The sequence below is a fragment of the Lissotriton helveticus genome, chromosome 7 (genome assembly GCF_964261635.1).
Source record: "Lissotriton helveticus chromosome 7, aLisHel1.1, whole genome shotgun sequence".
Lineage (NCBI taxonomy): Eukaryota > Metazoa > Chordata > Amphibia > Caudata > Salamandridae > Lissotriton > Lissotriton helveticus.
In genome coordinates, this window is record NC_136068.1 from 143288293 (window position 1) to 143307032 (window position 18740).

General features: G+C 46.5%; 1 protein-coding gene across 12 annotated transcripts in view; it reads left to right on the top strand.

The window, feature by feature from the left end:
- Positions 1–18740, top strand: part of DNMT3B (DNA methyltransferase 3 beta) — a 791643-nt gene that overhangs the window by 491945 nt on the left and 280958 nt on the right. For all 12 annotated transcript variants that reach the window (XM_078651794.1, XM_078651798.1, XM_078651793.1 and 9 more), the window contains 2 exons: positions 14073–14231; positions 14462–14569. In XM_078651794.1, the coding sequence (XP_078507920.1) occupies positions 14073–14231; positions 14462–14569 (267 nt within the window). The remainder of the gene's footprint in view (positions 1–14072; positions 14232–14461; positions 14570–18740) is intronic.

The window sequence follows — 18740 nt, forward strand, 5'->3', positions numbered from 1 at the left end:
AGGTGTCGGATGATCAGAGATATGCCATGATCACTCAGCCACTTCTAAAGACGAAGAGCTTTAAGCACAGAACCCATGACCCTACTCCGCCTTGTTTGTTGCAATACCAGAAGGCAGTCGTATTGTCTGTGAGTACCTGTACTTGCTCCCCTTGATCCTTGGAAGAAAAGTTTTTAAAGCCAAATGGATCGCTTGAAGCTCCAAGAAATGTATGTAAAGTCGCACCTCCCCCAGAGGCCAGAGTCCTCTGAATTTCATGTCTTCCAAATGACCTCCCCAACCCCAGTAATGACGCATCCGTCACAACGATCAGCTCTGGTTGGGCATGGAGAGGGGTCTTCCGCAGTATGAATTGCCGTCGAGTAGTCCCCACTGCAGGTATTTTGATTTTGAGCCCACTGAGACATAAAAATTCCACTGCAGAGCCCACTTGTGCCGCCTCGCATGGTCCGCCAGCAAGGTTCAGGAGGCCCAGACCTACTCTCACTGAGATCAAGGGTGCAGGCTGAAACATTGGGATCGCAGCCGGAATATCCTGGACACATTGAGTTGGAAGTATAGCTTGAAACTACCCAGTGTCTAGGATAGCCTTGATGAAAGACTGCTTCTGTGAAGTAGTCAGGTGTGACTACGGTACATTGATGGTAAAACCCAGTGATACCAACAAGTCGGCCTTTGTCTGGAGATCGTTGACAACCGAAGGAAGTGCGTTCGCCTTCAACAGCCAGTGGGGGTACGGAAATATTGGTATTTCCAACCTCCTAAGATAGGCCACAACCACCTCCATCACCTTTGTGAACACCCAGTGTGCACTGGTCGGCCCAAAGGGACGGACGGGTAACTGAAAATGTTCCTGTCCCACCTGAAAACAAGATAAGGTCTGAGATTGCAGGATGGGAATATGAAAATGCACATTGTGCAAATCTAACGCTAAATCCAGTCTCCTGGATCCAGAGCGGATAGAACTTGAGCCAAAGTGAGCATAATGAATTTGTCTTTCCTCACAAAGAAGTTCAGGGGATGAAGATCTAAATTAGGGCAAAGACCCATGTCCTTTTTCGGTTTTAGAAAATAGTGAGAGTTACAACTAGTCCCAATTTTTTTGAACTGGGACCCTCTCTATCGCCCCCCTTTGCCAAGAGAGCCTGAACCTCTTCTAGAAGAATTGACAAGTCCTTTGACAGATTTTGTGATTGTAGAGGAAGGTCTGAAGGGAACGACTGAAAAGGAAGGGAATAACCTTGTGCCACGATCTGGAGCTCCCATTGATCTGGTTATGCTCCTCCATGTAAATAGGCAAAGTGACTTCCAACTGCTGATAGTGAGGCACCAAAATCAACTTGCGTGTTGATTTGCTGCAAACGGTGGGAGGCTGGAGTTTGGGCGGATCCCTGTGCTTGGTTAGCTGTTCTTTGTCTAACTGCTCTACGACCACAATGCCTAAAAACCTGGGTAGTCTCATGCCCTGGATGCTACTGTCTCTGAATATAGCCTCTTCGAAAGCCTCAAAAGGTGCGCTGTTGCTGTGATTGCCGGCGAGCCGAAGGTGCCAAACCTAAGGAGCGGGCAGTGACTCTGCTCCCCTTAATTTTCCCAAGGGCTGTAAATGCTTTTCCCCCAAATAACCTGGAACTATGAAATGGCATGTCCATCAAAGAATATTGCACGTCTGTATTAAAAACAGTTGTGTTCATCACAATACTGGACCCCACAGCTCTACCTATACAGTCTGTAGTATCCAAGCCAGATTTTATTGAAAAGTTTGCTGCATCTTGCCCATCTGCAACCAAACTTTGGACGATGTTTCACGTATCCTCTGGTATTGCAGGTAAATCACAAGTCACACTGTCCCACAAAGCATGGGAATATCTCCTTAAGTCAGGAAGCATTCACCGATCTTAAAACCAAACTGGTTGAAGAAAGCACCTTTTTGCCATAAGCCTCCATCTTTTTATACTCCCTAATAGGGAAAGTGGTAAGAAAAGCGTTAGTATTAGTATGGCTAGTTGAAGCCTAAACTATTAGACCTTCCAGAGTTGGATGTTATAGTAAAAAAAAGTTACCTGGGGTCAAACGGTTTCACAATTTTGCAATTTACTGGAGGGCTAGATCATGGCTTAGTCCAGGTGCCCATTAGAACATCTGTCAAGGCCTCATTAAATGGTAACAATGTCTCATGTGAAGCACATGCTGGATCAAGAATTTCTGCCAGTAAAGTTGTTTTGACCGCTTGTGGGGGGAACCGAGATCCTGCTGCCCTACTTATGACAGTGACAAAAGATGCTGCCTCCTCAGTAGCAATAACGTCTGTAGGGGTTGATAAACGCCCATTCGGAGAAGTATCAAGGCCACTAGCATCGTGCAAATCTTGTAAAATATCATCCTGGGGATATTGACATCAAAAGGTTACTCCTCTCTTGATAGATCAGGTTCTGACCTAGCATACACTAAAATAGATAGTAAATTGCCCTTCAAGTTCAAAAGAAGGATCAGATCTGTTGCTGGCATCAGCAACGTCGATCCCGTCGTCGTCTGCATCCTCAAAATTAATAATCTGCAGCATCATGTGCGGCGCCGAAAGTAACGATGTAGAAGGTTCCATTGTCATCATTGAAACCCAACTAAGAGGCACAGCAGGCATAGAGGATGGAAGTGTTGACTTTTGATCAGCTGGAGGCCTTCTCTGAGCCACAGAGCATGAATGCACACCAGATGGAACTGAAAGAGTGCCAAAGATCGAGTCTATAGGTTTTTTAAGCAGTTGGAGCTGATGTGGCGTCGCTACCTTATCGGATGGGAGTAGAAAAGGCAATGGTGTCAAAAGTTGTTCCAACACAGGGAACGACTCCTTCCCGAAGTCACAGGTACCTCAAACATGATGAGAGTGGCTCGATGTAGAAGAGCCATGCTTAGCCTTCTTATGTTTCTTATTGCTCTTCCTAGAGTTGCTTGACTTCAGTGAAGTTCTGTCTTTTGAACGACCGCTAGATGGTGAAAAAGATCATCTTCTTGACCTCGACTGAGTCACCTTTGACACAAATGAGTTTTAGACTTCCTAGCAACCCGCGAGTGCGTGCTTCGTCTCTCGATCCTGGATCGCCTTCTTGTTCATCTTGCCACACGATAAACATAACTTTGAATTGTGGTCCCGAACCGAAACACCATAACAATACATCGTGTGGATCCGTGACAGACATCTATCGGTTACAGGTCATACACAGCTTAAAACCGGAATGTTTAGGTGACATTTGCTCAAAAAAAGTATTTTCTAGTAGAAAATACAAGATAACTGTCGAATGACAGTTGAAGCTCTGGATCAGTTGGCATTGAAACAAAGGAACTGATGCCAGCACGAGCATGTGACGTATATATACAGAGGCTGATGTCATTAATTCATGAGATGGAGTGTTAAGCGGAGCCATGACATCGCACAACACCAACTGTCACATCTGTAGGACATTGCTATACAAAAGTTTTCCGGATCCATTCTGAAGCATGAAGGTATTCAAAAGGTGAGGAATCTGCAGTTGGAAGTCTCTGTCAGAAATATATATATATATATATATATATATATATATATATATATATACATGTAGACATATACATGTAGATATATATGTAGATATATAGACAGAATAGATATTATTCCCAGTTTAACCAGGCTCTTGAACCTCTCACTACTACACTCCGCAGTACCCACTAGGTGGAAGGAGGCCATAGTCAGACACATTCTAAAGAAACCCACCTCAGATCCTGAACAGCCAAACAATTTTCGACCAATCTCCCTTCTTCGGGAAAATCCAGGAGTCACTGATAAATGGTCAATTAATTAAACATCTGGAAAAAAACAAAGTGCTAGACTCTTCTCAGTCGGGGTTTCGAGCTTTTCATAGTACCGAAACAGCCCTACTAGAAGTAGTGGATAGCATTAGACTCTCTCTGGACAATCGAAGATCGGCCATTTTGGTACTTTTAGATCTGTCGGCTGCCTTCAACACCATCTCCCATTCCATCCTTTTGGAGCGCCTGAGAGAGGCGGGTGTTGGATGCCCAGCATTTATGGTTCAGGTGTTATCTGAGTGACCATTCTTACAGAGTCCACATTGGTGCTTTCACTTCCAAGAGTCAATCCATCAACAGGGGTGTCCCTCCGGGATCTGTCTTGAGCCCTACTCTCTTTAATTTATATGTATCCCCCCTGGCTAAAGTTATCAAGGATCACGGCTTCGACACACACACTGTCGTATGCCGACGATACACAGCTGTTAATTACTCTTGGATCTGATGTTGCCAACATTAAACAAAGATTTGGGAATTGCATGCTGGATATAAACAACTGGATGTCAACAAACAACCTCCAGCTAAATGTAAGTGAAACGGACGAAGTTCTTTTTTTTTTTTTTTTTTTTTTTGGTTCAAAAACCTTTATTGGAGCAAGCATAGAAAAGTACAAGAATGGGCCTACAACCTCACGGGCTGGCCGCTAATAACAAGGCACAATGCATGAAATAGAAATGTACACCCGTGGTCAGGCACAGCTCGAGCACAAAGCATTACTCTACATATATCACAGAGCAATTTGAATTTTTTATTTTACAAAAAGAAAAACAAACACTAAAAGGCGAATGCACGATAATTAAGGTCAGCCCAAAGAACGGAGGGGACGGTCCACGATCAGGAGAACACACCCAGAGCCCAGAGGCTCCAATCAAGTCGGGAGGGGGGGAGGGGAGCAGCGGGGAGAACCGGAAATATAGAAAAAAAAAAACCCGTATGGAAAGGTTCCGGGAACGCTCGTCTAGGGAGATAGGACAATCTCAGCAGTGCCTACAAGGGGAGGGGTGCAAATATCCCCACGATAATCATTCCACTGGCCCCAAACCCTCGTCCACGCCCCGGGTCTGCCCCTGGCCACATAAACCGTCTTCTCACGAAACATGGACCAGTCCATGTTGTCTTCCCACTTCGAGACCTCAGGGGGCCTGGAAGCGCCCCAGAGTTGCGCAACATCCCGCTTCGCAATCATGTAACCCAGGGTAGCCCATCTGGTCTGGGCCACAGAGTAGTCAGTGGGCTCCCACACATTCAACAGACATCGTCGAGGCTCCGGCCGCAGGGCCACACCCGTCACAGCAGTCATCACCTCAAGCACAGCAGTCCAGTAAGCCGCTACAACCAGGCACTCCCAAAGGATATGTAAAAAGGTCGCACTCAAACCACAACCACGCTTACATAGCCCATCCGAAGAAAAGCCCATCGTCACCAGACGCGGACCCGTGACATAAACTCGATGAAGAATCTTAAGTTGAACCAAATGGAGACGGGCAGGAATGGCCACCTCCTTGGGAGAGGAGAGTGCCGACTGCCAATCCTCGTCGTCCAGTTCCAACCCATCGCCAACCCAAGCCTCCCGAAGTCGGACCAATAAGTCCGCCCGATTATTGATCAATTTCTTGTAAATCAGAGTAATAGTACTATCGGGAAGGTGCCCATCAAGGACACGGTCCTCGAGGGGGGAAGATTCAGGCAGGGCCTCATCAGGAACCAAGACTGAGGCGAGGGCGTGTCGGACCTGCAGGTAGCGAAAAAATTCCCTACCACTCAAACCATATTCCACCTGGAGGGCCTGGAACGACTTCACACAACCGTTCGAGCACACATCACCCACCTTACAAATCCCAATCACATCCCAGCGGTCGAAACCCTTGGTAGACCAAAGTCCGCCCAAACGTTCCGAGGCATAAAGCGGCGTCGCCAACGTCAAGCGATCCTCCCACCCCAAACTCACATTCGCAGCTCGCCATACAGTTACTGCGATCTTGGATGGGCCCACAAGATGGCGCCCGGCCGATCGAGAATAAAGCGCTCTAGTAAAGTCCCCACCCGGAAGCTGGAGTCTATCCATCTTGAATGCAGGATTACGACCCGGGGAAAACATCACGTGATTAATGGCAGACAACTGGGAAGCCCAGTAATATCGCTTGATATCGGGGAGCGCCATGCCCCCGTCATACCAAGGGATGGTGAGCTTTGCGAGTACGATACGCGGACGCCCATCCCATATCAATTGCCGTTGAAGACTCTCAATCTCTTGGAAATAGGTCTTAGGAATAGCGTCATAGGAGTTTTGGAGCGCGTAAAGGAATCGTGGCAAGGACATCATTTTAAACAGGGCCGCCCTGCCCAGAGGAGACAAAGGAAGCTTACGCCAACGGGCCACATCCAAGCGCAATCTAAGCAACGGTGGTAGGAGATTACGCTCAAAGCGGAGCGTCGGGTCCAACGTAATAAAAATCCCTAAATACTTGAAACCCGATTGGACCACCTGAATAGGAAGTCTGCTCGGCAAGGGGGGCAAAACACCCGAAAGAACATATACACAGGACTTGGTCCAGTTAATAACAAGGCCCGAGTTGGCTCCAAAGGAAGCAAGAACGTCAAACAGAACAGACAGAGATTTACGCGGGGAGGTGAGATATAAAAGGATATCGTCCGCGTAAAGCGAAACGCGGTCCTCAAAGTCCGGAGACCAGCGGATCCCCTTGAGGGAAGGTTCCCACCGAAGCCAAGCAGCCAATGGTTCCAAGGCGAGAGCAAACAGTAACGGAGACAAGGGGCATCCCTGACGGGTACCCCTACCAAGGGTGAAAGGAGCCGAGACCCTACCATTCACCACAACTTGCGCCAGAGGTTCCGCGTACAGTAACTGGACCCAACCAATAAACTCAGGCCCAAAACCAAATTTCTCAAGAGCTGCCCAAAGATAAGGCCACTCCACCGTTTCGAAGGCCATGGAAGCATCCAACGATGCCAAAATGGCCGGCTCCGTCAGAAGCCCCGCCCTCGCGACCGCGCCGTGAAGACGACGTAGGTTCAGAGCCGTGTTGCGATGCGGGATAAATCCAGATTGATCCGGATGGACCAAGTCACTAATGACCGTCAAGAGACGGGATGCCAGGAGTTTCGCCAATACCTTGGGTTCAACATTTAGCAGGGATATGGGCCTATAGGAGGAACAAAGATCACGTGGTTTACCCTCCTTGGGGATGACAACTATTGTGGCCAGTCTCTGATCATAAGGGAGAATACCCCGTTCCCGGGACTCCAGAAACATAGCGCGAAGATACGGAGCCACCCTATCGGGACGCAACTTGTACAATTCGATTGGCAACCCGTTCGGGCCCAATGCTTTGCCCGAACTGAGGGAACGGATGGCAGTAGCTATCTCATCAACCGTAAAGGGGGAGTCCAACGCCACACGGTCTAAATCGGAAACAATGGGCAGGGCTATATCACGCAACAGAAGGCGAGAGTCAACCACATCCCTCACAGACACAGGGGTATACACCACACGGAAGTAATCGGCAAACCGGTCAACTATTCCAATCGGGTCCGTTACACTCACACCACACGCAGACTGAATCACGGGTACCACACGATTAGCTCTCTCCTTCTTATCCAGCCATGCCAGCAATTTACCCGCTTTGTCACCCACATCATACAAACGTCCCTGTTGCTCCCGAAACATCACTTTGGCGGCATCTGTGACCATGGACTTATAAGCAAATTGTTTCAGACCCAGGGCATGGAGCTTCTCAGGCGTGACACCAGATTCCAAACCCTCCTCCAATGCAGAAATCTCCCCCTCAAGATCAACCACCTCTCTATTCCTCGCTCTCTTAGCCTCAACAATAAGGGAGAGGGCCTGCCCACGAATCACGGTCTTAAAGGCCTCCCATAGGGACACCGCAGAGGAAACCGACCCCTCGTTATCCTGGAAATACGAGTCCAAGGACTTAAGCAAAAGGGTGCGGGTCTCGGGGGAGGTAAGGTACCACGGATTAATGGGGGCCACCCGGCCCACTGCCTCCACCCCAACCTCAAAACGAAGCCAGAGCGGAGAGTGGTCAGAGATACCCCTGGGCAGGTGCACAATCTCACGCACCGCTGGGGACTGAGCCGCAGGCATCAGGAAATAATCCAGCCGAGACAGACTCCCATGGGCCCCAGAGTGAAAGGTGTACTGAAGTTGCGTAGGATGCAAAAGCCTCCAGCAATCCACCAGGCCAAAGGTATCCAAAAATCCACCCAACCACTGCTGAGCCGCCGGGGTATCCCTAGGGGGGTGGCGATCGTGGAGGCCGGAGACCACCGAATTAAAATCACCAGCCAGAAAGAGAGTACTATCAGGGAGGTCCAACAAGACACGGCCCAAATCTGAAAAGGTAGAAGTCTGCAAGCCGGGGGGCACATAAACAGTTAATAAGGAGAGGGCACGGCCTTCATATCGACCCACAAGAACAGCATACCGCCCCCGGTCATCCTGAATAACATCATCAATAGCCAGGGGGAGGGAAGCCCGGATAAGTATACCCACACCCCTGGAACCCGAGGTAAACCCCGAATGTGCTACGAGGCGATAGCCCCACCTATTCATTGCATGACAAACATTGCCTATCAAATGAGTCTCCTGCAGGAAAACAATGTCAGGAGATAAACGTCGTATACATTTCAACACCACACTTCGTTTGATACGATCTCCCAGACCGTTAACGTTCCACGAAACAAATCTCAACCCGCTACCCCCCATCCCACCCGAAAAAGCCCAAACCCCCCATCAATGAGCATGACCATAAAAAGCAGTCCAAATACAGAATAAAGTCGCCTTGAACACAGAACACACAAACAACGAACTTCCCAACCACCCACCCCCCAAGTAACAAGAAAACACCCCCCACCCTGCACCCCTGCAAAAAGCTAAAAAGCCACCCCAACCTGCAGTGTGCCTGTCGCCCAAGAACCCCTATTCTACACAAAGACCCCGGAGGAGGAAAGGCTCCGTCCCACCCGCCCCCGATCAAACCAATGACGAGAAAAAGATCATACATCAAAACACATGTGAGGTAGAGGAACATAGGCTTACATCCCTGGAGAAGTTATACAAAACAAGGCATCAGTCAAAGATGAAATGTTCAGCTCTCTACACCACCTTCAGCACCGCCCGGGTGGGCTTCGGACTCAGTCTCAGGAGGTCGATGAGGCAGGGAGTCTAGCCAGTCATTCACAGCATCTGGCCGATCAAAGAAGAAAGTTCGATCATTATACTCCACCCGCAGCCTGGTCGGAAAGAGCATTGCGTAACGCATCCCCATGTCCCTAAGACGCTTCTTGGCACCACGAAATCCCATACGCTGCTTCTGGACCTGTTGGGAAAAGTCCGGATAAAAGTTCACCGTGGCATTCTCAAAGGCCACCGGGCCCTTCACCCGCGAGGCCTGCAGGATAGCGTCCCGATCTCTATAGTGGAAAAGCTTTGCAACAATAGGTCTCGGCGGGGCGCCTGGCTTGCCCTGGCCCCCCGGAACACGATGTGCGCGCTCCACTGTGAAAAATTTACTAAGGCCAGACGGAGAAAGGTGGTTCTGGATGAGGTCTTCAACCAGGAGATCAACCGAGTGGGGTTCTGGATTCTCCGGCACACCAACCACGCGAACATTACAGCGACGTGCCCTGTTCTCAAAATCCTCCAAGCGCCGGGTCATGAAATCGTTCACCCTACGGAGATTGCCAATCTCCGTCTGAATATCAGAGACGTCCGTCGTGAGGCTGGATGATTTGATATCCAACGACTTCACCTTTTCGTTCGTCTTGGAGAGATCGGCTCGAATCAAATTCACCTCAATTGCCACAGTGTCAAGTTTGTGGGCCAAGGTTTCGTACTGTTGGCCTATGGATTCCCTCATGCCAGAAATGGCGCCCATGATGTCCTGCAAAGAGGGCTCCGTCGACGCATCCACTACTTGGTCGGACGCAATGGGACCGGGCAGGGCAGCTCCGGGGGACCCTTTAGAGTGGGTATAACGATCCATGACATTAGATTGAACCGGACCCCCGCGCAGAGGTGTCTTCGTCTTGCGCGTCTCTCGGTCCCCTCTGCCCGCCATTTTGAAGATGCGTCACGAGTAAAGTCACCAGGGTCGACGGACCGGGCACCAGAAATGGAGGCCCCGGGACCAAAGGACTACAAGAGGGGTATCACCAGGATAGAGGCAGCCCACTCCAGGAACAGTGCAGCCAAGGGCCAGACAACCTACTCGCGTCCCGGCCGCAGCTCTGGCCCGACCCTCTCACCAATGTCCCAGTCTGAGGCAGAAACGAAACCGAAACTTAAGAAGGGGACCCACAAGACCAATCCCCCTGCCGTTGTTGTTCAACTCCAAGACGGCCACCGAACCTCACCCAGTCCCGGGCGCACTTCGAGGGCGGAGCCCAAAAGTTCAATTGAACATAATTCAGGCACCCGATGTCCAAATCAGTTTCTGAAAGGTCCAGGTAGATCAGCCCAACGTCCTCTATATGAATCCTCGCAAAAAATCAGGATTAAAGCAGGATATTAAGCCGGGAGCGGCGGGGGTCCGGGGAGCGCTGTGCTCACGCGGCCATCTCGAATGCCCGCCAAGCTCCTCCCCCCGACGTAGTTCTTTTTGATAATGCTCAGACGCTGTGGACAAATGATTGGTGGCCTCCTACCTTAGGTACCTGTCCCCTTCTGAAAGTAACAGCCCGGAACCTTGGCGTAATGATCGACAACCAACTTTTCATGTGTGAACATGTCAATCAAGTAATGCGTACCTGTTACGGCCTAATGCATGCCCTTCGTAAAATCTTCAAATGGGTCTCACTGCCTACCATTGATTCAAGGTCTAATTATCAGTCGCCTGGATTATGGGAATGCTCTATTGGCATCCATAAATGAAGAACTCTTAAATAAGCTCCAGCTTTTACAGAACACAGCAGCTAGATTGGTTTTGAACCTTCCTGCTCTCTCCCCTTCTGCACTTAGCCTGAGGATCCACCACTGGCTGCCAATCAAGAAGAGGATACATTTTAAAATCTGCTGTCTTGTTTATAAAACTCTAAATGGACAGGGTCCCTACTACTTGGCAAATAAACTGAAAAAGTATCAGCCAACACGGACTCTCCGCTCTGCAAAAAACATTTATTAACAATTCCTAAACAGTTAAACACGGCGGCAGATCTTTCTCGAAACTAGCCCCCACTCTCTGGAACTCCCTGCCACTGCGCTTGCGAACCGAGTTAGATTACAAGAAGTTTCGTAAGTCCATCAAGACCTGGCTATTTTAAAGCCACCTCTTTCGCAGACCTCTCTCCTGTCTGTTCCTAAGTCTCGGCAAAGCGCTTTGAGACCCTAGGGTGATATATGCGCTCAACAAGAACCAGTACATAGACATAGAGAACTAGATATAGATCAATATAAAGATAGATATAAATGTATAAAGCCTAGGAGCAGAAATACTAATATGGGGAATAGAGAGCAAGTCAGCATGCATCCATGACATGATTTCCAGGAAGGGCTTTAAAGATGGTTTTGACTCATCGGTTAAAGAGAAGCGAGAACATTGCATATCCCTATGGATCATAACATGTGATTGATGCAGGCAATTGTATGTGGTAATCATTTAATGAGAGTGCTGAGCTGTTTGTACAGGAAGAGTAGAAGTAATCCTCATTTTAGTTCTTTGAAGAATTGAAAATTCAACTATTTTTGTCAAGGTTCCCGCATGCCATACTTTCACAAATGTTGCCACTCTTCTGTTGTGCCAGCACAGGCATCCTCTATAAATTGATAGTGGATTGCCTGCACTGCCAAGATTGATGATAACCACGTGGTTTGGAACTTGAGAACAGTGCAGTGAAAATCAGTGGGATAGCCAAGACACATCTTTCCACACCGTCATTATCACACATTTCCTTTTCTTTCCCCTTACATCCATGCTGTTTTTGTAAGTACTCACTATAGATAGGTATGTTGTCCCCTGTCTCACCCAAAGGACCACTTCAATGTCTTTCTTTAGCTTGAGAGGTCAATTTGAGGCGTAAGGAGTTGCCCATTATACCGGTTTGAACAAACTTCCTTTGCAAGGCTTGGTAAAACTGTCCTGCCCTGCCTTTGATATTTTTAATCAGATAACTCTACCATTATGTGGGCCAGTGTAAGTGATCCATGTTTTTTTGTTTGAGAGCATCAGACCTGTTCTATAATGTCAAAGGGACTTCAAATGTGTTACCACATCAATACGGTAAGGGCTACTTACTGAGGCTATGTGGTAACTCGAAGTGGTGACTATAATCAAATTTTAGACTGTGTCTAAGCCCAATAAATATCACACTTGGCATTTTGCTAGGTAGTATGGCCAGCAACAAGAAAGTATTCTCCTTCTAGACTGACTATGCCTGAGAACTTCTGAAAATTACATAATCCTTAGTTGACTCTGGCACCAAGAAAGCATGCCCACTAATGTAGGTGAGAAGACACCGGTTTAGGAATGCAATTTTTGCATAATTGCCTTTCTTCTTCCAGAATGGTCTTGTGTGTGGAAAGACAGCACCGTTACTTTACTGCTGTGACCTGTGGAGAGAATGAAAGCTTACCAGCCTACAAGGAAAGAAATGCTATTCCAGGAGGAGCCGATCTGACCCACAGCCATATATGTGCATTGCAGAGCCTACCTGCGTGGACCCACCTCGACTGACAGATTGTCAATTAGCCATTTGGTTGCCACTGTCTAGCTGGCCAGAAGTGACTACACTCACCTTATGTTTAGTGGGGCCGGAAAACAGTCAGCCTTCACACCTCTAGCTTGGAATATGACTAGAGGTCGCTCTGATTCCAAAGCTATTGGAATTTTCTTCCCCCCCCTTGCCATTCGTGAAATATTATCATTTTAGTTGTGGTGGGTATCTAACCCTGGAAAATTAGGTTGTGGTTGGTCTAGACTCAGGTGACACCTCCGGAGGGCCTCTGTCCCTTTGATGTCCCTGCCACTGAACAAAATTGACAGCAACCATTGAATTTGTGTATAGTACACTACTTTAAAGAGGCAATCTCGGGCCATCCTTGTGCATGCTAGCTCTATAGTTCATCAGTTAATAATGAAAATCAGAACTACCAATTGAGTCCTGAACTGATACCTGCACTCAAATGACATAGACTGTGTTCCTAGCCGGAAACCGATGATAAGACACTGGACTCTGTCGCCCTTGAATCTCGACCAGCACACCAGTAGAGTATTCAGTGAATTTACTGGGTGGGGTCTTAATTACTTGAGTGGTGAGTCTTTGGGTTTACTGAGTTTATAAGAGGATTCCTTTTATATTTAGCCTTTGTAAATTAAAAACTCCAGCACTTTGTGTTTCGTAAGGTTGGCCCAAGAATGGAGCAGTTTCTGAAGTCCTTGTATCTGCATCCTCTACCCACCCTGTAGGTCTTTTAAAAGATGAAAATCTTTCACAAACTATTTTAGATTCAAGAGCTCCTGAAGATCCTTGAGCCAAACTGAACCCAGCTGTAGGCCTTATATTATCTGAAGTGTATCGCCCAGTGTTAGGATTATATAAAAATCATCCTGAAGCCTCTGGTTCTTTTTTTAGACATCTTAGTTTTAACTGATTTATTTTTCGTACCACATGATTACAGACTTCTTCTTTTTCTAAAACTGATAGGACATTAATGTTGTTGAGTGGTATTTACGGTGTCTTGCTGCATCTGAGATTCTCCCTGATCCACTTTCTTCAGTAAGCCATAATAGCTTGCCCCACAGAGTCAAGTACACAAATAGGGTGATTTAGATATTCAAAGTACCTTACTTAGTATTGTGGCCCTGGAAGACCAGTGGTAAAAAATACTACCTAAGGAGGATACTGCGCAGTTAACTGCTGACTGCTCAGGACCTCTACAAAAGGTCTGACTCTTAGCAAACAAAGGCCTCTCATCTGCTGTTTATTCTCAGTCACAGTATTTGTCAGATCCTTAATATTTACTGTCCAAAATACCAAATGGTCACTCCATGATAAGGTGAGTTCATTGGCACCACACAGTAATTTTCAGACAAAGCCTGCCAATCACTGGAGGAAAAGTGGAATCTGTTTTAGAGAGGGGGTACAACTTCTTTGTATGGTCATTCTGCATAACATTCCTAACTTTCCGGAAGTTAATTTTTCCTAAAGGCACCAAACGTTAAGGTTTACTTTTCTTTTCTGTCTGCTTTCAGGATGGGAAAGGGTCTGCTATTGGTGAACTTGTCTGGGGGAAGATTAAGGGCTTCTCGTGGTGGCCTGCGCTTGTTGTATCTTGGAAGGATACAGGCAGACGCCCAGCCAGCTTGGGAACGCGATGGCTTCAGTGGTTTGGCGATGGCAAGATCTCAGAGGTGAGTGTGACTGCTAAAGCCCTCAGACTAAGCCTCAGGATTCTATTCAGCAACTTGCTAGTATGTCTAGGTTGGTGTTTAGTCCAGTGGAGGAACAGAAAAAGGCTGGATATTTTTTAAGAAAGTATCACACTCAGCAGATGACATAGTGTGGCCAGCTCTCATATTGCACATTATTTCTTTTCATTTGTATAAGTCAATATTCAAACTAAAAACCATTCTCATTTCAGGTATCTGCAGATAAATTGGTGGCCTTGAAAGACTTTAGTCAGTATTTTAATCCTGCCACTTTTACGAAGCTGATCTCCTACAGGCAAGCCATTCACCATGCTTTGGAGGTAAACATTACAGTTTAAAATTCTTCTTGTAGTTCTTTACATGAAAGTTCATTATGAAAGGCTGTAGGTGCCCCAGACAGAAACCTTTTGAAAAGATGTAAAAATATTTTGTATATTTTATATTGTATTTTAGAATTCCTGCCCCCAAGAGACCCAGCTTTGTCTAGTGTTGTAAGAAGCCAAGTGTGAATTTTGCATAAAACCAATTTCTTTCCATCATCTATCCTATCTGCAGGTCTTAATGCTTACATATATTTGTAACAAAAATTGTGTATAAGTCAAAAACAAAGGTCCAGGAGCGATACATCTATATCCAGGTTACATGGTAACTGATGACTTGTTAAATTAGTTTCAGTAGATTAATAACATTGTGACAATCTTAACAAGAATCCGGGTTTCCTGGACCCGCGGTGAGCACTTCTGACCCAGCCAGTTAAGTACTGAAAACTATAATCAATTACTTTGATGTCAGGGATCCTTCTTTGTCCTAATCATTATTTTAGCTGTTCCCATTAAAATATTGTCCTATTATGACTACATAATCAAACACACACCATTAGTTCCTATTTGGTGTTGTTACAAAATGGTTTTTTAAGCATAAACAATTTCAATTTATTACAAAAGTCATAGTAAAAATGGTCAGTCAATGTCTAGGTCATTGTTTTCATATTATTCCTTTGTCAAAAAGAAGAAAGTAGTAAAAGTAAAGTGCATGGTTGTGTATAATAGGTGCCCACCAAAGAATGTTGGACCAACTTCCTTATCTGCTAGCACTAAATCCAATGTAATCATAATGTCTTCTCATAAAACTATAATAATTAGAATAGTAATTTTAGGCTTTAACATATTATAATTGATTACAATTTTTTCTTTTTGACATGTTTCAGTTTTTATCAAACACAATCTCAGAAAAGAACATTCATCAGAACAGGCAGCAGTATCAGTCTATTCTTGTTCATAACTACAGTTCAGTTCATAATATAGTTGTCTGTCAATATTCAACGGAATACATGGCTTTAGAAACTTGAATTGTAGTCTTTTTACACATTCTCTGTATGCTTTTAACCATCATCAAATAGTAATAGACAAAGAACATTGCTGAAAAAGGTCACAAAAACATAATATTTTTGGAATAAGTAATAGTGTTATTATTATTTTTAGGTTGCTGTTGTTTGCAACTGCGAACAGCTCCTGACTTTATTATACTATTATTTAAATTCCAACTTAACATCTTTAATTCATTAAACAGGGAGTAGGGAGGGGATGCCCGAGAGCAGCAGCTCACACTAGGTAGGCTGTGCTGGCCATACCTTTAATCCTTCTCTGATTGACCTGAAGCAATAATCATTGCCACTTCACTGGATGAGCATATGCACACAGTCCATATTGGCGGGCATTCAGGGGTCGTGGCGCAGTTGAAAAGAAATTAGCGAACCAGATGGCCGTCCCATGGTGAGGCTGCCAGGTCGCACAATACACGATGGTGCTGAGTGGCACGTTCCCCTGTGGATGTAGTCTTGGTGGACTGTAGCGGTAGCTGTGGGAACTGTGTGGTCCTCTTCATGGTTGTTGGCTGGGACTTGGCCATCCCTCGCAGTGTGGGGCATCTTCTGGGGAGGGAATGGGGGTGGGGGGTAGATGCTTGTCCTACCTGAGCGGATCACATTGGATGGGCATGGGACGGACCTGCCTGTGCGGTGTCTTACTGCTACATTGCAGTCGGCTGCAGTGTCAGTACCGATCCATGGGGTTGCCGGTCCTCTTTGGAGGTCCATCATGAATCAGAAATGATACCTGAACACCCCTTGGGGGACTGGAGATCAGGTGTGGCATGTTTTTGGTGCTCTGGAGATTGTAGCTTGCCTGGAAATGATAATGTAAAGCTATCTGTAACATTACTCTGATATTTCAAAACAAGACTAACGCATCAAGCAGCACCACTTGAGCACCATGCCACGTTTACCATAACTTATCACACAGCACTGCATGACGTGTATGGCCAGGTAAATACTATGTTCGAGGCATATGAGCTGTAGATTCTACACTTTGCATTAGATCGCCACCTGGTGTTGGGCTCGGATGATTGCATGTTGTTGTCGTCTTGGAAGAAGTCTTTTGTAGTCACGAGATAGGTAAGTCCTCCCTTGGATGATAGTGCGCATGGTCATCGGCTCCATCCTTAGATTGTTTTTTTCCGCCACTGGGCTCGGATGAAAATTTTCCGCTCCGGTTCGAAATCTACTTTTCAAGTACTTCGACGCGTAAAAACGTATTCAAACTTTACCAAACTACTTTCGATATCGATAAACGTCAACTCGACTCCATCAGCTCGATTCCGCTCATCGACGGGGGCCGTTGAGCCTATCCACGTCGTGAGGCCTACACCTCATGGAAAGGACGCCATTCAAAAGATGCCCCGAGTGTGGAGCAAAGTTTCCACACAGTGACCAACACCAGGTCTGTAACCTGTGCTTATCGCCAGAACACGACGAATCCAGCTGTACAGCCTGTGTGTCGTTTCGATCCAAGAAAACCATCCGAGATCGGAGGGCCCGGCGACACGACATGCAGAGATCAGCTCCGGAACCGGTGGATATCTTCGATGAGAAGGTTCCGCTCATTCCCGAAGAAGATTCCGATGGTCTCCAAATTGTCGTATCAGAGGCAGTCGACTCAGATGACTACATACCATCCGATCAGCACGTGAGTACTACTGCCCCTGCCCCATACACAGCACCCAAATCAAAGGCACAGGTCAACACTGCGCCTCCGTGGCCCATTCGCGACCGAAAAACAACTTCAAAAGCCCCGCCATCGAGCCCGGCTTCGAAGAAAATAATCAAGCCTTCTGGTAGCTCCTTACCGAGCAAGCCGCACATGCCGATCCCACCACCTCCCTCGGCTCCGAAACCATTGACTTCTAAGGACAAACCTATGAAGCCAGCGTCCGACGCCTCAAAGCCGACAACACCAGCTTCCACTCCGAAGCCATCATCTTCGGTACCGCCTGATTCCGATGCTCCCAAGCCCTCGAAACAGCCTACGACTCCGAAAACAACACCTTCAGTGCCAAAATCTACACCAAAGGACACAGTAAAAACTCCTAAGGATAAAGACGAACAGCAACCACGCCCGGAACCGAAAAAATCGGCGCCGGCAAAGGTTCCGCAAGGAGAAGAACTTTTTCAACCAGATCCTCTACAAAAGAAGATCTACATTGACCCAAAAACAGATGCTGTATCCACTGGAGGGGTAGACCCAGATGAGCCTTTCCCATACACTATTGATGATCCAGACTGGGAGTACCCAAACCCATAAGTTGTGCCAGATATTCCCGACCCACAGTCATATTTATCAAAGCCTTCTCCCCCAGAAGATAATATTAGTTTTGGGCACTTGTTAAACAGAGCTGCCATTTACCATGGGGTCACTATGCATTCAGATGAGGCAGAGGAAGATTTCTTGTTAGATACATTTGAACAATCTCAAAGGTCTGTTCAAATTCTTCCTATGATTAAAGGGTCATCAAACATGCTCCAGAGGTATTTAAAGATCATGTACGTGCTAGGATACTAAACCCTAGAATTGAGAAAAAATACAGGCCTGCTCCTGGGGATCCAGCCTATATTAAAGGACAACTACCCTCTAGATTCACTCGTTGTTTCAAATGCTAGAAAGAGGGCAAACTCACAGAAGTCAGGTGAAGCACCTCCACCTGATAAAGAATCTAAGGTGATAAATGCTTCAGGCAAGAGAATAGCTGCACAAGCTACCAATACATGGCGTATAGCTAACACACAAGCCCTCCTTGCAAGATACGACAGGGCTCATTATGACCAGTTAGAAAAACTACTACAAAATCTATCTGAACAATATAAGGCGCAGGCAAACAACCTTATACAAGAAGGCAAGTTAGTTTCAAATGTCTCAATCAAATGTGCGCTTGATGTAGCAGACTTTGCATCTAGAGCTGTAAACACTAGTGTCCTACTTAGACGTCATGCGTGGCTACGCATTTCAGGATTTAAGCAGGAAGTACAAACTACCACCTTAAATCAGCCATTTAACCAAAATCAATTGTTTGGACCAGAGTTAGACTCAGCACTTGAGCAAATGAAAAAAGATACAGACACAGCCAAATCTATGGGAGCTTTGCAGTCCACACAAACTA